Consider the following 24,469-nt stretch of genomic DNA (forward strand, 5'->3'; position numbering starts at 1 on the left):
AAAGGTGCTGTGTTAAAGTCATAACTCCTGTTATGTTGAGACAGACATGGTGGGGGAGGCGGTGAGGGGAGGATGGGTGAAAAATGCAACCTGTCGCAACCTTCCAATTCCCCGAGATTCCCCCTCAATCCTGTCGCGATGAGCTTCGGGATATTTTTGCAACCTTTGCAAATAAGACCCGGCGAGTACCTGAGCAGCCGTCGGCGCGCGTCCGAAAGCGAGGGAGAGCAGGAGAACCAAGTGTTGAGTGTATCTAGGAATATTCCACCTTGCAGATGATTGGCAAAAAGCACCGTGCTATCCGTTCTGTCCTGCCGATTCGGGATTAACGTGACGTCACTCTGATACCTTTCCCTGGATGAGGAAAGGAAGGAGAGTGGCAAATTATAACCGGCAGTAGCCTCTAGAGCAGGCTTGCACTTCCGTCCGGTTTTTTTTAACCCTCTTCGGCTACATTTCATCCCTAACCCATTCCTTAAGATGAACACCGGTAAGCTTTGAACTGCCAGTGTACGGCGCCTTCCGATTTCTAAACTGGAATCCTTTCTAATGAAGTCAAAGGCCATGTACCGGGGAGAAGGGGCGTCCTGAACTAGGATTTGCTCCCCAAACTATCAGGAGGAAATCTTCCTATGGTGGCACAGGGAGCAGTGATGTCGTTCTCTCAATTTGGATATCCCTACAACACAGCGTCCCAGGTAAGAACGGACGCCCATTACATACTGACTACACTCTGGGTGCCCTGTATTCTTTAGCACGTTGCGTTTTTGTGGAGGTCCTGTTTCAGTTTAGAATACCTGATACCAACTCCCTCCCCCTTTCATATAGTCTGGATTTTCACACTACATTTTCTATTTCATGGTCGTATTGGTGAATGTGTCTGTTTGTCTTCTCCAAGCGTGCAATCTATTCTGCAAAGTACCATGAATGCGTTTTCTTGACTTGTGCTTTAATTCCACACCACAATAAGTTCCACTGTATACTGGGTAAAGTTACTTTTGGGATGTATGATTGTGTGGGCCATGTTGAAACCTGGCACATTTGCCCTGTATTGGGGACACCGTTTCCTCCAGGTGCTTATCTCGGCGCTCAGCATTTCTTGTTAGCTTGACTGCGTTTTGCACTTAACTGGCCGTTCCTAATAACCAACCCAATTCCCCAAACTGCATGGAGTGTGGTCATTTGCCTGTCCGCTCAATCATTATTTCATAGTTTCCATTCTCTTCGCTGTATTAGGTACAAGTGCATGTTCCTTTAAGTACTTCCCTCCTCCGCCTCAGTGAGAATCTAAAGGCATTCCACATTGAGATTCTCTTCTCTCCGGCTCCCTCAATAATTTACATGTCTTTATCTTCACAATTCCACAGTACAACGATGCCAAGCAAACTCTTTCCACTTGCTCCCCCTTTATTCTGTTGCAATCTCACTTTATGCTGCTTTGATGAATTCAGCTCCAAGCCATAGGGACTGCTGCGCCCACCTCGCATTTCCCTGCACTTTACAATGTTTTTTGATCTGCTGAAATGACGCTTGCTGCCTCGGTTATTTCCCTCCGTCCAGTTCTTCGTGTCGGCCAGTCCCGGAGCGACGTGCTGCGAAGCCAGCTCCAGACCCGTGAGTGAAGGGCCGGCCCAAGCTGCTGTTTGCTGCCCTCCCTATGAGAACAGATTACTGACCAACGCCAGGACGGAGATTAACGCGGCCGCCGCGGCCCTGGGCATGTACAGCAGCTCTCCCTATGCAACTGCAGCCAGCCAGGGCTACGGGAACTATTTGGCGTACAGTACCGACTCTTCAGCCCTGTACTCCTCCCTGGTGAGTAACAGCCTTGGGCCAATCCACCTGCGATTCCTTGACACCGTCTCCTCTCGCGTCTGAGCTATGCTTTCATTTCAAACACAACTTCTTGACTGTTTTGTGTGCACTTCTCCCTGTGTCCCATCCCCTTTACAGAATTCCCAGTATGAAATTAAAGATGGCACTGGGAGTTTACACTCGGGAGTTGCTGCTGCAGCAGCTACCTACTACCCGTATGACCACTCCTTGGGGCAGTACCAGTATGACAGGTAAGACCTTTCATCAAGACAAGTAATAATACTGAAACCCTGAGCAACAATTAAAGTGACCTAAGGCAATGTGTGTTGTATTCTGATGGTAATTCGGAGTTAAATCCATTTGTTGACCAGTGTATTTGCTCCTTGCCCAATGCCTATACACATTTTAGTTTCCAATGTTCTATCTTTTACTTCCAAATGCAGCTTGATCTCTCTATATTTTGTTCCATTTCTGTTTGGTTTCAGGTGTGCCACCATGGACTTCAGCAGCAACTCTCGGCGCAAAAACGCGACCCGAGAAACCACCAGCACCCTGAAGACTTGGCTTCACGAGCACCGGAAGAACCCTTACCCCACCAAAGGCGAGAAGATCATGTTGGCCATCATCACCAAGATGACCCTGACTCAAGTCTCCACTTGGTTCGCGAACGCCAGGAGGAGGCTGAAGAAGGAGAACAAGATGACCTGGTCCCCGAGAAACAAAGGGGGGGACGAGAAGAAAGAGGACAGCGAGAAAAAAGACGGGGACCAATACAGTGCGGAGAGCGGGGCGAAAGGTGGGCTATCATTTGCAATGGCGCTGTCATGCACTGTTTGAAGAAGACCTGAAATGTTCTTGGGTCGGTTGATGGTCTGCAGCCGATGTAGTTAAACATAACTTAGCCAACTTAAATGGGTTCAGAAATCTAACAGAGGATAAGAGCACATTATAAGAAGAAAGTTGACACCTTGTAGATGCCAGACATGATAACCCTCTTGTAGAAATGATGACTCAGGTTTGTTCTAACAATCGAATTGAAATGAGATATTTCAACCGTTCGATAGTTCAATGTTTCCGTGTTCCAGAGATCAATACTAATCTCTTTGAATATCTACACAGATGAGAAAGAATATGGAGATGACAAAGAGTTGAGACTGAGTGATCTGGAGGATTTGGACGATGAGGAATCGGGAAAAGTGGACCAAGACAAGCCCCCATGCGGCCTCGGTACAAGGCAAGCGCTGGTGGAGGGAAGTGACCGTAACGTGTCGCCTCCAGACAATCCGCACACATTCTCCTGCTCGAAGGGTGATTCCAGCCTCGCCCCACACTTTCTCGAAGCCATCAGCAATAAGCCACCAGTTTCTATGGCAGGCACCAGTCTCCAGCAGCGCTTTGGGACAGCAGAGAAGCCGAGGATTTGGTCTCTAGCACACACAGCAGCCTCCAACACTCTGGTGGCTTGTGAGAGCGGCCAGTCGCGGACAGTTCGGTACTGCGCCGAGGTGAGGCCGAGCCAGGCCACGGTCAACCAAGTCGATGATATCCTATCTCTCCGAGACTCTTCACATGCAGCCCGCATTCTGAGAACTTCTGCATTCAATTTACAAACGCTTGTGGCCACTGGTCAGCTGCACTGTGCTTCCTACCCCGCACTAGGCAACTGCCAGTATACATCAGGGACTGAAGGTACCTCCTGCACATTAACTTTCTCCAGTCACATCAACTCTTGTCTTTAACACGGTCCAGAATGGCAGCGGGAGAGATGGTCACAACCCAACTTGCCCTTTTTTCATTCTGTGGTGTGTTATTTTCAAGATGCGAATGAAGGCATCTCTTAATTACACTGAACACAACTTCTAGTAGACCTGGTGATGATACTATACCTTGGCATACGCTATAAATCGCCCCTCACCGACTTCAGTCTAAACATTACGGCATTATTTTATTAACTGTGCTTTATTACCTCATACTTCCACATTTATAACCAGATATACAGAGGCTCTTGTTCCAGAGTGAATGAGTTAGTTCAGAAAGCACGCACCTATCTCCATGACTGTGTATGAATTCAGTCATGGTTGTGAAAGGAGGATTGGTCACTTCGAGTTGTTAATTGTCGAATAATTAGCGGTGAGCATATTGTAAAAGGGGTTGTGTTTTTCAGGATTTCTGAGGCATGGGAAATCTGACGTGGGATCAGTAGAGATGACGGAAACATGCCCACTGCACCCAGAGGGGAAGCTGAGGAGAGCCTTCAGGCCTGTCCTGAAGAGGTGAGGTAGGTGACATTTCATGGTCCACTCAAACCCTTCCGGTTCCTAAAGGGCTCTTTCTCCGGGAACACTGTTGGGTCTCTGCATGGAATGTGAAATGCCCTTGTGAAGGTATTCCAGGATCCAGGAAATATTGGCCATGCTGGCAGAACCAGGCCTAACGCTGATGAGCTTTACTGGGTTTGAAAGTTGCTTCAAAGTCATTGGCTTAGCTTGATCGGAAACTAAACGTGTCCGTCACTGGGGACACTTAAAATGCAATGTAAAACAATATAACCTTTATTCCGAATTTTGTTTTCATTTCTAATTCGACATATTGACCGCCTGCTGATGTTGGTGGGAGAGGGGGTGCTGGGAATTCCACCTTTTCAGAAGTGGTTTGCGTGATTGACGATTTTGTTTTATCGTTAAATGTGCCATACTCATATGTACATATACTTTTTTTTATTTCAAAACAAAACAGGCTTGTTTTAGACCAGGACGCTGTAGACCAAGTGGATGCCGCACAACTCCTTTTATTGTATGCACTAGTGATTGACAATACACTGGAAATGAGACAGGATCCGTTTCTTCCGAGCACTGGCATTGACTGTAAAACTGATTCGCTTTGACTTAACCAGCGGCTAATGATCCCATTCAAGAGAAAACAGAAAGGTCGCTTCCAATGGGTTTTCCTTACTTGTTCTAACTCGGGAAAAAATGTACAAGAATCAGGGGAGGCCGTTGGGCTGTTCGACGAAATATACCTTACAATAATGATGAAAGCACTTCACATCTTGCTGCTCATTGCTTTTGGTTTTCGATTTATTTTTACCGTTTTAATTGGAGCACGCGTTGTTTGCAATTTACTCTTTGGTTCAAAACTATTTTGCGTTTTATACAGATACGTATACTGGTTTACATTAGAGTCCCACATCGCCCCCACCTTCAACTCGCCCCAGCCCCGCCACCTTATTTAGTTTGTGCTGTGAAATGGGAATAAATTACACTTGTCAAACCTGTGTAATGTGATAATTGTAAAAAAAACTGCAGACTCACGGTGACCTAGTTACAAACGAAGGTATGATTTATGCAATTAAATTAATCATATAAATTGCCGAAGCGTTACATAGATATCTTGTTTTTGTAAGGAATGGTTTCAGCGTTCAACATTTTTTAAAAAAAGTTCAATTGCAAGTAACGATTTGAAAATGTCCCACATTATTACCCTCTCCCCCTTGAGTTCTCCCACTAGGAGTCCGGTACGGTACATTCGATCAAGATGCTGACAACTCCCCAGCAACAATTAAAGGACATGGGGAAATATTTTGCAATTGTGATTTCATTGACCATTTACCATTTTACACTAACAGTTTGCAGAGATTTTTAAAAAGCATTTTGCGATGTTATGGAATGCTCCTAATTGCTGAAATGCAGAGCGTGTAACTCAGTCGGTTAAACCCCAAACAATGGGCGCTCATTGTGCACTTTACATACACGGATACAGAGCGACAACTTTCTATGTCGTTTGCTACTAATTAGGACTGACAGCTCTGCTTGTATACTGTTCGTCAGAGTAAAATAGGCAGGACAGAATTAGGAGAAGAATTCCCCTTTGTCCTTCTGTGCAAAGAAAGTTGCAATGTTGTAGGGCTAACGCGTGCCTTGATTACAGGGTTCTATAAAGACTGGATTTTGTGTTAGTCACTTCAGGGATTCAAACCGATCTGCTTTTGAGATTAAAGGCCAAAGCGTTAAAACAAAGACCCACACACACCTAATCGAAAAGATATGGCGATAACCTAAAGCTGCAGTCGAGACATACTCTTTCTACGATCTTCTCTTCTGGAATAAAAAGGTGCAACATAAAATCCCAAGTTTTAGATGTAACCACGTCTCCCTCACTTACCGCCAAAAGACATAAGCGAACTTTCAGAAATTCATTGCAAAAGAAGAAATTCGCTTGTTTCATTTGGAGTATTATTTTAACAAAGGACAAGTTTGGAATTGTTATTAAATACAAAAAAAAATTCAACAAATGCTACGCTTTGTAGGAAACAGAGCCCTTACCTACTTTACAATTAAACAGGACGTCCAAATCACCAGAGAACGCTCAAGATAAATAATGTAAGAAGTTGCAGCATTATATTAGTCTGGTGCACTCTCTTTGTGCAGCCTTGATGCATTCGATTCTTTTAAGATTCAGTTTTATTCAAGATGCTGAATATAGTGAGCCGTGGCCTAAAATGGGAAGTGTGTCTATACGTTGCGGAATTAAATCAGATCACAATCAATACTTTTACTGTTGTTATTATCACTTTCCATTTTGTGATCATTGCAGCCTCTCAACCCAATGCGGCAGAGGGAAAGGCCGCAGTGCTAAAGGATCAGTTTAATGAGACAGCCCAGTGAATCTTACAGAGCCTGGTGCTGCAAGCACCAAATTCTCGCGCATAGTGTTTGGCAGAGAAAAGTTCATTACAGAAAACTATCCCCACTCACGCTACACTAACAGGTACAGTGATTGAAACAGTGTTCGGGGTTCTCATATTGTCTCACCAATTTCAAGTGGACAGTGCTAACGTCAAGACATGACATCATCCTATTATGACACTTCTGGTGTCAAGTGTTTTTGTTAACCTATGGTCTAAATTGCAAAGGCGCTCACTTGATGTTTTCCACCTACAAGTACAGGTATTTATTGCCTACGGGGATCTGTGATCCTTCTGAATTTACTCTCGTCATTATAATTTTACAATGTACTTAATTTGAACAAAACAAGCCCGGAAGCCAGCTCGTTCAAGTTAACATTGGATTTTGTTTTACAGTAAACCCAAATCATTAAAATAATTATTAATGTTCCTTTAAAATCCAAATATGATCATATTCGGGCAATGTCTATTGCTCACAAACTTGATCAAGATCTGAAAGATTAAATCAACATTATTTTTATTACGATTCATTTTGAAAGCGCCCACGTGTTTTCAGTAACCTTGGTGACTATATATCCACTGCTGTCCAGCCGAGAGATGTGATTTTAAATGATATCTTACAACTTGAGATCTACAAAGAATCAGAAACTCTCAAGTCTTCCTTCAGTATAAGTTGTAAGATTTCTCTGTGCCCTTACACATTTCTATATTATGAATATCCCCTTTTGTTGTAGTTTGAATACACTATTTTATATACGTATATATAGTTTTGGTTTAAAGGCAGTTATCTTTAAACGAGGTTGTCGAAATGGCACAATATCTGATGCTGGGACTGACCCAGGGATTTCAGGCTGGGAAATTAAGCTGGCAAAAGATAAACATTATTTCAAGTCGGATTTGGAAGGGATTAGTTCATGTAATAAAGAGTATTAGTCTGATTCTGAGGCTTCTTGCAAGTTCTTACGTGGTTTGGACACAGTGGGACGTGTACGGAATAAATATAAGGACGTGCCCCCTCCTCCCTTTGCTTCCTTTCCCCGCACCTCCACCCTACCCCTACCCCGTGCTTGCTGTAGGCTTTAGTTATGTACAACTACTCCCGATAAACTTCCAACAACGCATTTTTTTACACGTTTGTTTCTGAAGGTTGAAAAAAATTCGAGTTACAGGTATGCTTAATCTTGTTAGCAAATCCCAGCGCCATCCATGCATCTATGTTCCTTAGCACAGCTGCAATAATTCTACAGAAACACTGTACGCCACCTGAGTAAATTGCAGATTATGATTTGTCCTCCTTTTTGAGAGGCAGTTTCGTTCACCCTATACTAACTGGTCCTTCCGTCGGTATTTTTTTAACCTCGCTTGCAGCCACGCGAGGTTATACATAGTTTTAATTATCAGTTGCACGAAATTATTCGTGGCCAAGTAAAAACTTGTCTCCAGTAATTTCATTCAGATTCAGAATCTCCTACCTCGAGAGACCATTTCATTTCAGTTAATGCTCCATTTATACTGCCAAGTTCACCTTAATGTAAATCAGCACATTCCTGAAGAAGGGCTCATGCCCGAAACGTCAACGCTCCTGCTCCTTGGATGCTGCCTGACCTGCTGCGTTTTTCCAGCAACACATTTTCAGCTCTGATCTCCAGCATCTGCAGTCCTCACTTTCTCCTACAGGCCTTATTGGACCATGCAAATTCCAGTCTTAGGTGGACATGATTGCACTGTAGGCCACCTATTTACTTTAGGATTCCCATGAAGATGGACAACATCAACTAACAATAAAAACTATTGCACAGTAACTATAGCATTCGGCCTCAAGACGTTCGAGGGCATTGTCACGCCACCAGTTGTATTAGGTCCATCAATAAATGGTGAACAATAAATGGAAAATTCATCTACAAGCATAGAATCATTGCAAATAAGGCCCACCCAGGCTTCCTTGAAAAAAATCCCCAAAATTCTGGAACAAGTCCTCACTGCAGCTCCAACCTTACCAACAAAAAAAACTCTGCCTTTTGAGTATGGTTTCATATTGCACTGTTAAATAGTATTTGGTCAAACTTCAGAGGGAGCCTTGACCTTCTATCTTGTTTCCAGATTTAAGAAAAATAAATACACCAGTATTGTCAAATCTCACTACATGCAGAATTACTTCAGAGGTCTGTAGAAGTATAAATGCCACTGACCCTGGACTCTGCCCAGTGATTTCCTACTGAGGTAACTGTGGATTCCAACATGAATATCTATGTTTATGTTACAACAATAGTCTGATACACTCAGACCTAATCCCAGTGAAGTGAGTTGTAATCTCACAGTACTTAAATTTATCTATAGTTTGATGGACTCTGAATTTGGTTTAAATATGGCAAAAAAGATCAGTATTTGAACCTAGGTCTTTCCTCAAACCAAATAACATTGCAGGAGGATTTACTAAAGCATTTTAAATCAGTTCAATTGTTTTGCAGGAATAAAGCAGCAACAAATATCTAGAATAGAATTATAGAATGCTCTGGCATAGAAAAGAGGCCCATTATGTTTGTCTTGGGTCCCTGCAGGAGCAACGTGGTTAGCTCTATGCCCCAACCTTTTCTTGTAGTCTTGCAATTTCTTTCTCTTTTCTGAGGATTCACTAATTCCGTTTAGAAAGCTTTGATTGAAATGTTTGCCATCAAACTCTCAGGAAGTACATTCCAGATTCTAACTATGCACTGTGTAAAAATTATTTTCCTTGTGTCATCTCTGTTTCTTTTGCCAATCACTCTAAATCAGTGTCATAGAGTCATAGAGACGCACAGCATGGAAAGAGACCCTTCAGTCCAACACGTCCAAGCCAACCAGATATCCTCAATGAATCTAGTTCCATTTGCCTGCACTTGGTCCATATTCCCCTAAACCCTTCCTCTTCATATACTCATCCAGATGCCTGCTAAATGCTGTGATTGTAACAACCTCCACCACGTCCTCTGGCAGCTCATTCCATACATGCACCACCTTTTGTGTGAAAATGTTGCCGCTTTTTGTCTTTTGCTTCTAGACCCTATCACCAACTGGACCATTGTCTCCCTTGCTATCCTGTCCGGATCCCTCTTGATTTTGAACTCGCTGTCAACTCTCTTCTTCATCTTTTCTTCTCTAAGGGAGGAAGCTCCAGCTTCTCCAAACTATTCACAACTAACAATAGTCATCTTCAGAACTTCCTTGTAGACCTTTTCTGCACCTTTATGGATGCCTTTTCATCTTTCCTAATGTGTGGTGGTGCACAGAATTAGATGCAATACTCTAAGCCAGTGTTTTATAAATTTCACCATAATGTCTTTGTTTTTTGTACTCTGAGCCTCCATTCATAAAGCCTATGCCACTGTTCTTTTGCCACACAAGCTGCTTTTTCAACCTGCTATCTGCAATGGTTTTCATGGATACAACCCTGATCCATCTACTGCTTTAGAATTATATTCTTTCTGTCATATTGGTTTTTCTAATGCTCCCTACCAAAGATATCATTTTACAGCTCTGAGCCTCAAATTTTAAGGTACACATGTCTGCTCATTTCCCTAGCTAGCCAACATCTTCTTTACTGTTTTCACTATCTTCCTCACACTGCACAATAGTTCCAAGAACTTGCCATTTGCAAATTTCAAAATTATGCCCTGGACTTCTAAGTCACTAAGTCAAGATAATTTCTTACATCAGCACATTTTGGAACTGATCCTTTCAGGACAGATATGAGGAGAACTTCTTTTATTACAGAGAATTGTGCGACTTTGGAACTTTCTGCCTCAGGAGGCAGTGGAAATGGAGTCATTGATTTTATTTTCAAGTCAGATATTCTTGTTGCTCAGGGGAACCAAGGGTTATTGAGATGTGAATGGGAATTTGAAACACAACAGGTTAGCCTTGATCTTATTGAATGATGAAACAGATTTAAGGAGATAAATGGTCTACCTCTGCACTTATTTGGTAAATTTGTTAAAGCAATTGTCCTAATAATGAACCCCATCCTTTACTTTCTTCCAGTCTGAAGAACAATCATTATTAACCACTCTCTTTTTCCAGTTGTTCAGCAAAATCAGGTCCCATGCTGTCACTATCTCTGTCATTCTATAGGCTTCAACTTTGTTCACAAATCTATTATGTGATACTTTATCAAATGCCTTCTGGAAGTCCACATAGATGACATCAACTTTATCAACCTCAACAATCTCCTTTGTTACCTCATTAAAGGCTCAATCAAATTAGTTAAATATGATTTTCACTTAACAATTCCATGCTGGCTTTCCTTAACTAATCCATATTTAACTAAGTGACGGTTTTGGGGAAGTAGTGGTGTAGTGGTCATGCCTCTGGAGTGATAATCCTGAGGCCGAGTTGAAGTTCTAGGGACACAGGTTCAAACCCCACTAGCTGCTGAAATTTAAATTCAGCCAAAAAAATCTAGAACTGAAAGTGAGTTTCAGTGATGTGACTATTGGTTGCTGTAAAAACTCCACTTGTTTCATTAATGACCTTTAGGAAAGCTAACTTGTCATTGTTACCCAATCTAATCTACATGTGATCTGGATCTATTGCAACATAATTGATTCCTAACCGCTCTTTGAAATTTGCCTCGCAAACAATTCATTTTAGGGCATTTCAGGATGGAGAACAGAACAGCTATATACCCATCCCATGATAGAATTTACAAAAAAATTTGCTCCTGATTATCATTTTTAAAAGTCTGCTCATCACCAAGGTTAAACTGACTTCCTACAGTTCAGGGTTGACCTTTGCAAACTGTTTTGAGTATTTGCAATTCTCCAGTCTTTTGGCATTGCACTATAACTAAGGAAGATTGGAAGATTATGAACTGTGCTTTTGTAATTTCCACCATCTGATCCAGTTTTGATAATTCATGCAGGAACAAATGATCTCAGCTGATGACAATACAAGACAAGTCAGACCCCAGAGTAAAAGCTGACTTTATAGATAATAAGTCTAATTTTTGCAGTTTGTTACCATCATAATTATGGAATAGAATAGAATCTCTACAGTGTGGAAACAGGCCCTTCAGCCCAACAAGTCCGCACCAATCCTCTGAAGAGTGACTGACCCAGACACATCCCCCAACCCTATATTTATCTATGACTAATGCACCTAACCAACACATCCGTGAACACTATGGGCAACTTAGCACAGCCAATTCACCTAACCTGTATATCTTTGGACTGTGGGAGAAAACCAGAGCACCCAGAGGAAACCCACACAGACATGGGGAGAATGTGCAAACTCTACACAGACAGTTGCCTAAGGCTGGAGTCGAATCCAGGTGCCTGGCGCTGTGAGACAGCAGTGCTAACCACTGCGCCACCGGCCACGCCATTTCTCCTGATTGAACTCCATCTCCCCTTTTTCAGCCCATTGACTCATTTGATCAAGGTCCCTTTGTAACCTTAGAAAACCTTCTTCACTGTATATTCAGATTTTGGTGTCATCCACAAACTTGCGAACCATGCCTTCTACATTCTCATCCAGATCATTTACACAAACAGCAAACACCTGTCAGAATTCTGGGGTTTTAGTCACTTAAGATTTTGTAAGCAAGCTAACAATGGTCTTTAACTAAAGCATGTATGTTTATTGTGCAAAGGTGAGAAAAGGACAATCATAACATAAAATGCAAAATAACATTTCAACCTTCTCCCAAGCTACTTTTTTTTCCGTACTCAATCCAAGTAAAGTGTTGTTCCTGTATAAATGGTTTACTTTCTTATTAGATGACAGTTTCCAGCTTTGATAGAAATTTCTTTTCACTTCTGACAGCTTGAAACCTTCTACACTAACTCTCACGCTTAGAGACTTCATGATCCAACTTACCTTTTTGACAGGATGAAGCTGTTCTTTCTGAAATGGACACCTGATTCATCTCAACTGAAACCTGATTTAGTTCAACTCAAACTACCAATGGTTCCTTTTTTTGTTTTCTGTGTATGTCATAAAAATGAACATAATTAACACATTGTCAACTAACAAATGAATTTCTAACAATTTTGAAAAAAAACAGGTTACTATCTTAGGAAGAATTTTTTAAAAAGCATATTATCGAAATGGTGAGATATTGCAGAGATTCCAGATGAAGAAGGATCTGGGTGTTTTTGTACAAGAATTGCAAAAGGTTAGTAAGCAGGTAGAGTGACTCATTAGGAAAACTTAATAGAATGCTATCATTTATCATGAGGGAAATTGAATACAAACATAGGAAGGTGATACTCCAGAGACACAGAGCACCGATGAGATTGTACTGTGCAAGATGTTGGTTTCCTTATTTAAAGAAGGATGGAAATGCATTAGAGGCCATTAAGAGAAGTTTTACTGGACTAATACATGGAATGAGCAGGTTGTCTCATGAGGAAACGTTGGACAAGTTAGACTTGTATTTGTTTAGAATAGTAAGAAGTGATTTGAATTGAAACATAAAAATTTCTGAGGAGTCTTGACAGTGTAGATGTGGAGAGGATGTTTCCTGTTGTGGGAGAATCTAGAACTAGCGGCCTCTGTTTAAAAAACAAGGCATGCCCATTTAAAACGGAAACTAGGTGAATGTGTTTCTCTTAGGGGATCATGAATTTTTGGATTTTTCTTAGTGAAACTAAAGGTAGAAGCAGAGGCTTTGAATATTTTTAAGGCAGAGGCAGGTCAATTCTTGTTAAATAAGGGTTTGAAAGGTCATTAAAGTAGGCAGGAGGTAACTTCTTCTTCCTTGGTAATGATGGCTCCAAAGTACTTGTTTAGTATCTCAGCCATATGCTCTGCCTTAATGCATAAATCTCTCTTTTGCTGTCTTATCTTTCTAACTATCTTCAGCCATAATGCTTTTACTAACATTTTACTATTTATATACCTAGAGGAGAATTTTAGATTCTCTTTACTCTTGGCTGCTGATTTTCTCATTCTCCATTACCTTTCTTATTTCATTTTATACTTTAGCTCCCAAATTTTCTCTATATTTAGCCTGGTTCTTACTTGTATAATCAACTTGACATCTTCCTTATACACGCTTTTTCAGGTTCACATTCATTATTTCATTATCCAGGGAGTAGTAGGTTTTTTTGTCTTATATTTCTCCTTCATAGGAATATACGTCAACTGTGCCAAACATCTCCTCTTTAATAGCAGCCCATTGTTCACTCATAGTTTATCTCATCAATCTTTGATTCCAATTTACTTGGGTTAGATTAATTCTCACTTCACTGAAGTTGGCCCTCCCTCAACGAACTACTCCTTATTCATTTTCAGTGGCTAACCTAGACCTTACAATATTATGTTTACCATTCCTTAAGTATTCCCCTACTTGATCTACTTACTCCACCTCATTCCACAGAATTAGACTCAGCAATGCTTCCCAAAGTGCATTGTTTAACCTAAGATGTCACATTGATAAAACCTTTAATTATTGAGGGACAAAGACGTGAAAGGAATCTGGATTTTGCATTTTAATCAGCAGTCTACCTCCTAACCGATTAAAGGATTCAAAAAGGGTAGCTGGTTTTAAAGTTGTTAACTTTTTGCTGATACATACTGCATCTTACACCTCTTTATCAAACTACATCTGAGGAAGGAGCTGAGCTCCAAAAGTTTGCAATTTCAAATAAACCTGTTAGACTATAATCTGGTGTTGTTTGAGTTTTGTCCTTTTCCATTGAACTGAAAACAAACTGATGTAAAAATATTCCCGAACACGTTTGAGAAATTTTTTAATTTCTCTGTCTTTTACAAAATTATAATGCAGGTTTATATTAGGATAACTGTGAGGTGGGCAAATGGCTCAACATGCTAGTATTTAGTTCAGATTACCACCACCCACCTGGGTTTGAATCTAGTGTTAGCTAAGGTAAACAATAGCAAACTACCACTCTTAAAAATGATTTGGAGATGCCAGTGTTGGACTGGGGTGTACAAAGTTAAAAATCACACAACACCAGGTTATAGTCCAACAGGTTTAATTGGAAGCACACTAGCTTTCAGAGCGACGTTCCTTCATCAGGTGGTTGTGGAGGGCTCGATTGTAACACAGAATTTATAGCAAAAGTTTGCAGTGTGATGTAACTGAAATTATACATTGAAAAATTGATGGTCTGTTAAGCCTTTCATCTGTTAGAATACAGTGATAGTTTTGAAACTAACAGTTGAAAGGCTTAACAGACCATCAATTTTTCAATGTATAATTTCAGTTACATCACACTGCAAATTTTTGCTATAAATTCTGTGTTACAATCGAGCCCTTCACAACCACCTGATGAAGGAGCGTCGCTCCGAAAGCTAGTGTGCTTCCAATTAAACCTGTTCGACTATAACCTGGTGTTGTGTGTTTTTTAACTTTGTACTCTCAAAAAAAATTGTCAGAAGGAACAGATCAGGATGAAGCATCTGCAGACACTGTGTCAAGGATCTTTCTACAGGCAAAGCATGCACAAAGGATTAGGACAATTAAAGCCCTCCCTCTACATTGTACATATAAATAAAACAACAGAACAAAGAGAAATGTTAAAATTCAGGGAGAATCTCCTCAAAACTTAAATAGTCAGCAATAAATAGTCAAAGTAAACTCTAATTTGTCAACATAGTTCTAAAACTTACCTGAAGCATTCTGAACTAATAAGGGATTTTGTCAAATGGAAGGCAGAAGGAAAGATGTAAGAAACTTAAGGAAGAACTTGAAAGTAAAGAGAAAAAACAAGGTCTGAATACTTTGTTTTTGTGGATTTTCTACATTTACCGTGGAATAACAATTATAGAAACAACTACTGGATATTCTTGGTCTGAAATGCAATTAGAGTAAACATTTTTGCATTGTTTATACATTTAATGTGTTAATCAATATGAATATATAACAACTGCAATGTGACAAGAACAAACAGGGCTTCTGTTCAGCAGAAAGCAAAGCAATTTGTGGATGTCTCAATAGCCTGACATCATCGAATGAAAGTCTCACCTTAAATTGTGATGGACTGGGCTTCTTGTTGTTTGAGGTAGATGACAAAGGACCCTTTCTGCAATAATCCTTCCAAACCTTATAAAGTACACAACGACAGCTGGCAATCTTTGAAACTGAAACTGAGGTGAGATAGACGTGGAAAAGAAAATTGGTTTCACACAGTCTGAGAAACTTCATATTTACTGAAAGCCCAAGGAATTAGGAAAAAATGCTAAGTGTGGAACTTTCAAACAAGGCATAGGCAGATTTACTGTGACCTATCTGTTTTTCATATGTGCTATTAGAATCACAACCATCTTTGTGCTGTTTATAAATAAGAAACAGGGCAGTAAACAGCTTGATGGGGGGATTATCACTACATACTGGCATCATGCCAGCTTTTATGTAGGATCAAACAATTAATATTCAAAGAACAACACACAGGCTTTAATAGTTGAATAACACTGTCTGCGGGGACATTAAACATGGATTTCTCACGATCCATCAATTGTTGCATTTAAAACTCATTATTGAAAGTAAAGATGAATATGAAACAGGACTAATGTCACCATTCTTCTGATTTATCTTATTTCTAAATACATTGAAATTTGTAAGTGATGACCATCCTTGCTTTTCTACTTAGGTCTGAAATGAATAGAAGGAAAACTAAATGTACTGGAAGCATACATCTAGCTGGACCAAATAGTTCAAAACTTTGCTAGAATATTTCATACACATAAATATTCCATCAAGTTCAATAAAAAGCAAAGAAAATCACAAATATTTATCTCCTTAGTAAACCATAGTCAGATTTAAAAAACTGGACAATAATAAGTTTCAGTGTTACCTTTCATTATTGCAAGCTTCATTATGAAAGTCTAAGATTTACACTTTGTAATGGAGCTAATTAAATGGATAGCGTGGTAGCCCTGAAACACAGGTGTTGCTGAGATGAGATACAAATTTGCATATGATTCCAATATTCCAAGTTGCCAAGCTAACTATTTGTAGCCTAGCTATGTAGAGACACATACTTTCTATGGAAACTAATGGGGAGAGACGTAATCATCAGGGACAGGCAACCCCCACCGAAAAGTGGCTGAGCAGGAGCTGATGAGCGAAGGCCTCAACCAGGATCTTGGGTTCATGTTACACTACAGGTGACCCCACTACACTATACAGACACACACACACACACACACACACACACACACACACACACACACACACACACACACACACACACACACACACACACACACACACACCCTCTCACAGACTTAAACTCTTTTACACACACACACCATCTTACAGACACTCATAACACCCCCCACCTCCACCCGCACCCCCCCCCCACCCCCCCACCTCCACACACACACACACACCCACCCACACATCCACATATAAGTTTGTGGGGTGAATTTATACTTGCAGAATTACATTTTACTTTGCCAAAAACCTGCATGAATCCATATAAGATTCTGAAATTCCATTTTTTAGATTAGAATCAGTCTGACCATTGTGGCACAGACAGCCTCACAGGGAGTTAACACCATCAATGCCTTATCTGGGCCAACATGACACCAATTGTTAAGATTTGGACTTGCCAGTGTTGGACTGGGGTGCACAAAGTTAAAAATCACACAACACCAGGTTATAGTCCAACAGGTTTAATTGGGTTCTGGATTAGTGGTGCTGGAAGAGCACAGCACTTCAGGCAGCATCCGAGGAGCAGTAAAATCGACATTTCGGGCAAAAGCCCTTCATCAGGAATAAAGGCAGAGAGCCTGAAGTGTGGAGAGATAAGCTAGAGGAGGGTGGGAGTGGGTAGAAAGTAGCATAGAGTACAATAGGTGAGTGGGGGAGGGGATGAAGGTGATAGGTTGGGGGCAGGGGGAGGGTGGAGGTGGAAAAAAAGATAGGCAGGTAGGACAAGTCATGGGGACAGTGCTGAGCTGGAAATTTGGAACTAGGGTGAGGTAGGGGAAGGGGAAATGAGGAAACTGTTGAAATCTACATTGATGCCCTGGGGTTGAAGTGTTCCGAGGCGGAAGATGAGGCGTTCTTCCTCCAGGCTTCTGGTAGTGAGGGAACGGCGGTGAAGGAGGCCCAGGACCTGCATGTCCGCGGCAGAGTGGGAGGGGGAGTTAAAATGTTGGGCTACAAGGCGGTGTGGTTGATTGGTGTGGGTGTCCCGAAGATGTTCCCTGAAGTACTCTGCTAGGAGGCGTCCCGTAGAGGAGACCGCATCAGGAGCAACAGATACGATAAATGATATTAGTGGATGTGCAGGTAAAACTTTGATGGATGTGGAAAGCTCCTTTAGGGCCTTGGATGGAGGTGAGGGAGGAGGTGTTGCCGCAGGATTTGCAGTTCCTGTGGTGGCAGGGGAAGGTGCCAGGATGGGAGGGTGGGTTGTAAGGGGGCGTGGACCTGACTAGGCAGTCATGGCAGGAATGGTCTTTGCAGAAGGGGTGGGGAGGAAAATATATCCCTGGCGGTGGGGTCTTTTTGGAGGTGGCAGAAATGTCGGCGGATGAGTTGGTTTATGCGAAGGTTTGTAGGGTGGAAGGTGAGCACCAGGGGCGTTCTGTCCTTGTTACGGTTGGAGAGGTGGGGTCTGAGGGCGGAGGTGAGGGATGTGGACGAGATGCATTGGAGGGCATCTTTAACCACGTGGGAAGGGAAATTGCGGTCTCTCATGAAGGTTGCCATCTGGTGTGTTCTGTGGTGGAACTGGTCCTCCTGGGAGTAGATACGGCGGAGGCGGAGGAATTGGGAATACGGGATGGCATTTTTGCAAGAGATAGGGTGGGAAGAGGTGTAATCCAGGTAGCTGTGGGAGTCGGTGGGTTTGTAAAAAATGTGTACTCCGAAAGCTAGTGTTCACCCAATTAAACCTGTTGGACTATAACCTGGTGTTGTGTGATTTTTAATCAATTGTTAAAGTGCACTTGAGAATGTAACTTTTAAAAAGGTTTTGCAATTTACATATGAAAGAACTGAAACCAACATGGTCATTCTAAAAGATGAGAGACTTAACAAACAATCCAGGTCTTTTTCAATATATAATTTCAATTACATCACAATGTAAACATTTGCTATAAATTCTGTGTCTTACAATCTTATACTCCACAACTACCTGATGAAGGAGCAGCGCTCTGAAAGCTAGTGCTTCCAAATAACCTAGTGCTGTGTGATTTTTTTGACTTTCTCTAGCATCTGCAGTTCTCACTATCTCCAACTTAAAGTGAAAGGTCACTGGTTTGTCAGCGGGTCTTCAGGATGTGGACAGACTCCTTCCACATATCTGCTTGGCAATGTCAGGGATGCTTGAGTCTATCTTGGGAGGCAGTCACTGAAACACTTTGGATTTTTATTAACCTGGATTTGGGAGTATTTGCAGGCCTGTCACCCTCATTGTAAATGAGGCATTCAACATTTTTGCAACTGGCAATTTCTAGGGCTGCAGGGGTGACTTGTGTGGTATTTTACAAACTGACATGTCTCTTCATGTCTTAGGCATCCATCAGAGGTTTATGAACAGTCATGTCCTCTTCCTCCGATTCATTCACTTTCACTTGAGGAGAGTGTTGTTCCTCCCAGTCATTCCTTTGCAAAGGTTCACTTAGCTGCAGGGGAATATTGTGTAGTGCACATCATACAGTGTGGTGTAAATTGGGATCTCAGTGACAATCACATACACTTGAGACTTGCCCAAGATTGGAGGGATTTACATGACCATTTTGACTGATGGGTTTGCCAGATCAGAATATTTAACTACCACTTCCAGTTTCCCCACCAGAGCCTTCTTTAAACCTGCATCCTCTACCAGCGGGAATCGTGAGGGAGTCCACCTCTGTCTCTCATGCACACTCGCTACAGAAAACGCTTCTCCAGGACAACTGATGTAAAACTGCAGAGTCCTTCCATACCTGACTGTTGGGGCACAGAGATAGGGACACTATCCCAGCAGCACAAGATCCTTTAAAACTTCCATTTTTTTTAAACTTTCTGTATCAACATGTTATTATAAACTTGTAGGCCAGGTGAGACTTGAGGTTGGGCCTTCTGGCTCAGAGGTGGGGACACTACTGCTGTGCCACAGAAGCCTTCCAACCTTCCTTTTTATGCTGAGTCTCAGCATTTTTCTAGCTATCAGTAATAGAGCATAGATCAAAGAAAGATTATTGCTTTGCATAGTTTATCGCTCAATAGCAATAGATACAAGTTCCACCCGTTAGACATAATTACACTTCTGACTCCATTGCAAGATTGCTTGATTCTCCACTCGGGAATGTGTCACATGATCAGATTAGGAGGCGCTTCATGTAGCAATCTCACAAATCACTTCAGAACCTTGTCCAACCATTAGAAGGAATTAAACAGGGAGTTTTGGGGAGAAGGGCACAGATCTGAAGGGGAAAACACATTGAAAGTCTTTGGAGAGAAGAGAGATTAGCGATCAGATGAGAGTTTGTAAGAAGAGATATGTCAAGTTTCATTGAGAAAAAACATGAAGCTTCTTCAAGATTTTCCTGTCATCAACTACTACTGCCATATTAGGAGATGACTGCATAAATTAAATCCATCACCAGAGCTTTAGATGAGGTGTGTTCATTGCATTACCATGTTGAAAATCTCATTATCCTGGAATAGGTTGTTTGATTAAACTCTTCAATAAAGCATTGTAGTCTTGAGAGACCAGGTAGTTTACCTCATGAGAATGATTGGTGGGCGTCATGGTGGCACAGTGGTTAGCACTGCTGCTTCACAGCACCAGAGACCCGGGTTCAATTCCCGACTCAGGCGACTGACTGTGTGGAGTTTGCACATTCTCCCCGTGTCTGCATGGGTTTTCCTCTGGGTGCTCTGGTTTCCTCCCACAGTCCAAAGATATGCAGGTCATGTGAATTGGCCATGCTAAATTGCCTGTAATGTTAGGTAAAGGGGTAAATGTAGGGATATGGGTGGGTTGCGCTTCAGTGGGTCGGTGTGGACTTGTTGGGCTGAAGGACCTGTTTCCACTCTGTAAGTAATCTAATCTAATCTTACTGCAATCTGAACTGTCATGCTCACATTCTAAGTAGGCTTTTACAAATCTGCTTCTTTTTTTAGATTTTGCTGGAATCTTTCTGAAGCTGTCCTTTGTACCAGATTAGCTTGACTCAGGAGTCTCTCTGTGGGGATTCAGAGAGTATTTTTGGGATTTTCTTTGACTCTTACTTGCTGCCTTGATGCTTCTATAGCCTTCATCATCTATTCATCTATCTTGCTCTTTCTCCCTTAGCATTTCAAGGAAAACTTACTTATTACAAAATATTATAAGCTTAGAAACAAGTCATTCATCCCATTCATTCCATACAAGTCTCCTCCTACTTTATCTAACTGATTTCATATATCCTTATATATATAAAGCATTTCTAGCTTATTCTTGAAAGCATCAATGACATTCATTTGGCTGTTCCCTGTGATAGTATGCTCCACATTCTCACCACTGTCTGGGGTAAGGACAATTTTGCTGAATTTCTGACTGAACTTACGAGCAACTATCTTCAGTTTGTGGTTGCTATTTCCCAATTTGTCTGCAAGTTGCAACACCTACTGTATGTCTAAGCTATCAAAGTCTTTCATAATCCTTGCAAATTACATACTTGCTCATCACATCATCATGGGATGTATTGACTCAATAGCTCAAATATTCCAGCCAATTTAATTCCTTTGATGTTGTCTTCCTTTTCTCAAAGAGAAAGTTCACACATAGCATCACCTGTCTGGGGGAGGAGAGCTGTCACTGAAAGCTGAGTTCAAAGCAGGAAAAGGCCTTAGGTATAAGGCCTTAGGTATAAGATGAAGACAGGAACTGGACATTTTGTGGGATGAGATGGCTTAAGAAGAGTTGGCAACAGATATTTGGTAAAATATCATCACCCATGGTCTTAATTTTATCAAAATGACTTTGTTTAAGTACTAAATTGTCCTTTCACTAACAACATTTTATGAAGAAATAGCTTCTAAGGCTTTCTTGGGTCCGTTTAATGACCACATACTAACTTCTAGATCCACAGGTTTTTTGTCACGTTCCCAGAAGTTCACGGGTGGTGATAAGTGGATAGTGAATCAGAATGGGGTTCGCTGAGGAATAGACTAAACACTCATGAGGCTGAAGAAAGATTGCAGAAAGCCGATCCCTTTAAGACAGCAGCTTCACTGGCACGAGCGATATGTATGAAACATAAGGCTCCAGTGCAGTCTTAATAGGTAGACCTTTCCATTTCTATCTCGGGCGACCGACTCAACACAGACATCTATTATAAACCGACTGACTCCCACAGCTACCTGGACTACACCTCCTCCCACCCTGCCCCCTGTAAAAATGCCATCCCATATTCCCAATTCCTTCGTCTCCGCCGCATCTGCTCCCAGGAGGACCAATTCCAACACCGCACAGCCCAGATGGCCTCCTTCTTCAAGGACCGCAGATTCCCCCCAGACGTGATCGACGATGCCCTCCACCGCATCTCCTCCACTTCCCGCTCCTCCGCCCTTGAGCCCCGCTCCTCCAATCGCCACCAAGACAGAACCCCACTGGTTCTCACCTACCACCCCACCAACCTCCGCATACAACGTATCATCCGCCGCCATTTCCGCCACCTCCAAACGGACCCCACCACCAAGGATATATTTCCCTCCCCTCCCCTATCAGCGTTCCGCAAGGACCACTCCCTTCGTGACTCCCTCGTCAGATCCACACCCCCCACCAACCCAACCTCCACCCCCGGCACCTTCCCCTGCAACCGCAGAAAATGTAAAACTTGCGCCCACACCTCCACACTCACTTCCCTCCAAGGCCCCAAGGGATCCTTCCATATCCGCCACAAGTTCACCTGTACCTCCACACACATCATCTATTGCATCCGCTGCACCCGATGTGGCCTCCTCTATATTGGTGAGACAGGCCGCTTACTTGCAGAACGCTTCAGAGAACACCTCCGGGCCGCCCGAACCAACCAACCCAATCACCCCGTGGCTCAACACTTTAACTCTCCCTCCCACTCCACCGAGGACATGCAGGTCCTTGGACTCCTCCACCGGCAGAACACAACAACACGACGGCTGGAGGAGGAGCGCCTCATCTTCCGCCTGGGAACCCTCCAACCACAAGGTAAGAATTCAAATTTCTCCAGTTTCCTCATTTCCCCTCCCCCCACCTTGTCTCAGCCGGTTCCCTCAACTCAGCACCGCCCTCCTAACCTGCAATCCTCTTCCTGACCTCTCCGCCCCCACCCCACTCCGGCCTATCACCCTCACCTTGACCTCCTTCCACCTATCCCACCTCCATCGCCCCTCCCCCTAGTCCCTCCTCCCTACCTTTTATCTTAGCCTGCTTGGCTCTCTCTCTTATTCCTGATGAAGGGCGTATGCTCGAAACGTCGAATTCTCTATTCCTGAAATGCTGCCTGGCCTGCTGTGCTTTGACCAGCAACACATTTGCAGCTGTGATCTCCAGCATCTGCAGACCTCATTTTTTACACAACACTCAGGAAGCAGCTTTCCAGATAAATGAGGAAGAACTTGGACATATAACTTAACTGATCCAAAGCATAAACACAACATTCATGACAGGTTAGTAATTGAAGACAGGATGATTTTAGCTTTAGATACCCTTTAGTGATTTGTACTAAAAATATGATGTAAATTTTGACATGATTTTACTTACAATTTCAACTTATGAAGGCTTGGATGACATTAGCATGAATGTAGAATTTTGTCTGATTTAGAAATTTAGGACAGAAGTCTTTGATCCCTTGAAACATTTTGAGGTTTGCAGAACTGAGAGTGTATGAACTGTGCTTATTTGGTGAGTTGTCCTTATCTGCATTTCATCATTAAGGCCTTGTCTTGCAGAAGCACAAACTTATCCCTCTCTCAAGGATATGTTGCATGCAATATCCACAATAATTCCTAAGATTGCCACTTGCTGTATTGCAAGCTCTATCAGATTTATCCAAGTATCTAAAACAAGAATTCTGACTCAAAAACAGAAATTGCTGGTATTTTTGATAAAAACAGAAGGAATTGCTGATACTGGATTAGAAACAAAGACAGAAGTTGCTGGAAAAGCTCAGCAGGTCTGGCAGCATCTGTGGCGAGAAATCAGAGTTAACATTTCACATCCAGTGACCTTTCCTCAGGTGCTGCCAGACCTGCTGAGCTTTTCCAGCAACTTCTGTCTTTGTTTCTAATCCAGTATCAGCAATTCTTTCTGCTTTTATCAAAAATTCAGACTGTTTTATCACACTGAATGTGGTGTGGGCCTTAATACATAACTTGTTTGGACATATAAATGAATTTATCAACCTTATGGAATAGATAAGATAGAAGCATGGACTGGCAGGTGAAAGTAGAGCAAGAGGGCATAGCCTTAAAATTAAGGGAAGCAGATCAAGGACTGAATTGAGGAGGAACTTCTTCACCAAAATAGCGGTGAATCTATGGAATTCTCTGATCAGTGAAGTAGTTGAGGCTTCCTCATTGAATATTTTAAAAGCTAAGATAGATCATTTTTGAACAGTAAAGGAATTAAGGGTTATTGTACGAGGGTGAGTAAGAAGATCTGAGGCCATGAAAAGATCAGCCATGCTCTTATTGAATAACAGAGTGGGCTCAAAGGGCCAGATGGCCTACTCCTGCTCCTGGTTCTTATGTTCTGAAATACATAGGATAACTCTGATTATCAACCAACAATTCAGATTGAAAGCTCGACTCATTAAGGTTAGTGTAGCCAATTGTCATATGTTGATCACACCAACTTCCTTATCATCTGCCACTCAGGCAAGTGATATAATAACTAGCATCATCTGAAATAAACCTCATCTGTCCTTAAAACACAAAGAGCTTTCATGTATAAATGTGTCTGTCACGCCCATTTTGTCAATTGTTTTTTGCATCTGCTGGAACCCTGTCTGCTTGTTAAGCTGACTCGATGTCTCGGTTCTTTGTGGTTCTGATAGGTCAGT

General features: G+C 42.0%; 1 protein-coding gene across 1 annotated transcript; it reads left to right on the forward strand.

The window, feature by feature from the left end:
• The first annotated feature begins 632 nt into the window (after positions 1-632).
• On the forward strand, positions 633-4,715 carry irx6a (iroquois homeobox 6a). Its single transcript, XM_060837729.1, has 7 exons — positions 633-698; positions 1,561-1,815; positions 1,954-2,066; positions 2,301-2,611; positions 2,944-3,504; positions 3,980-4,093; positions 4,552-4,715. Exons 1-6 carry the CDS (start codon positions 633-635, stop codon positions 4,090-4,092), a joined length of 1,419 nt encoding a protein of 472 aa, XP_060693712.1. The 3' UTR covers position 4,093; positions 4,552-4,715.
• The last annotated feature ends 19,754 nt before the right edge of the window (positions 4,716-24,469 follow it).

The sequence above is a fragment of the Hemiscyllium ocellatum genome, chromosome 17 (assembly GCF_020745735.1).
Source record: "Hemiscyllium ocellatum isolate sHemOce1 chromosome 17, sHemOce1.pat.X.cur, whole genome shotgun sequence".
Classification (NCBI taxonomy): Eukaryota; Metazoa; Chordata; class Chondrichthyes; order Orectolobiformes; family Hemiscylliidae; genus Hemiscyllium; species Hemiscyllium ocellatum.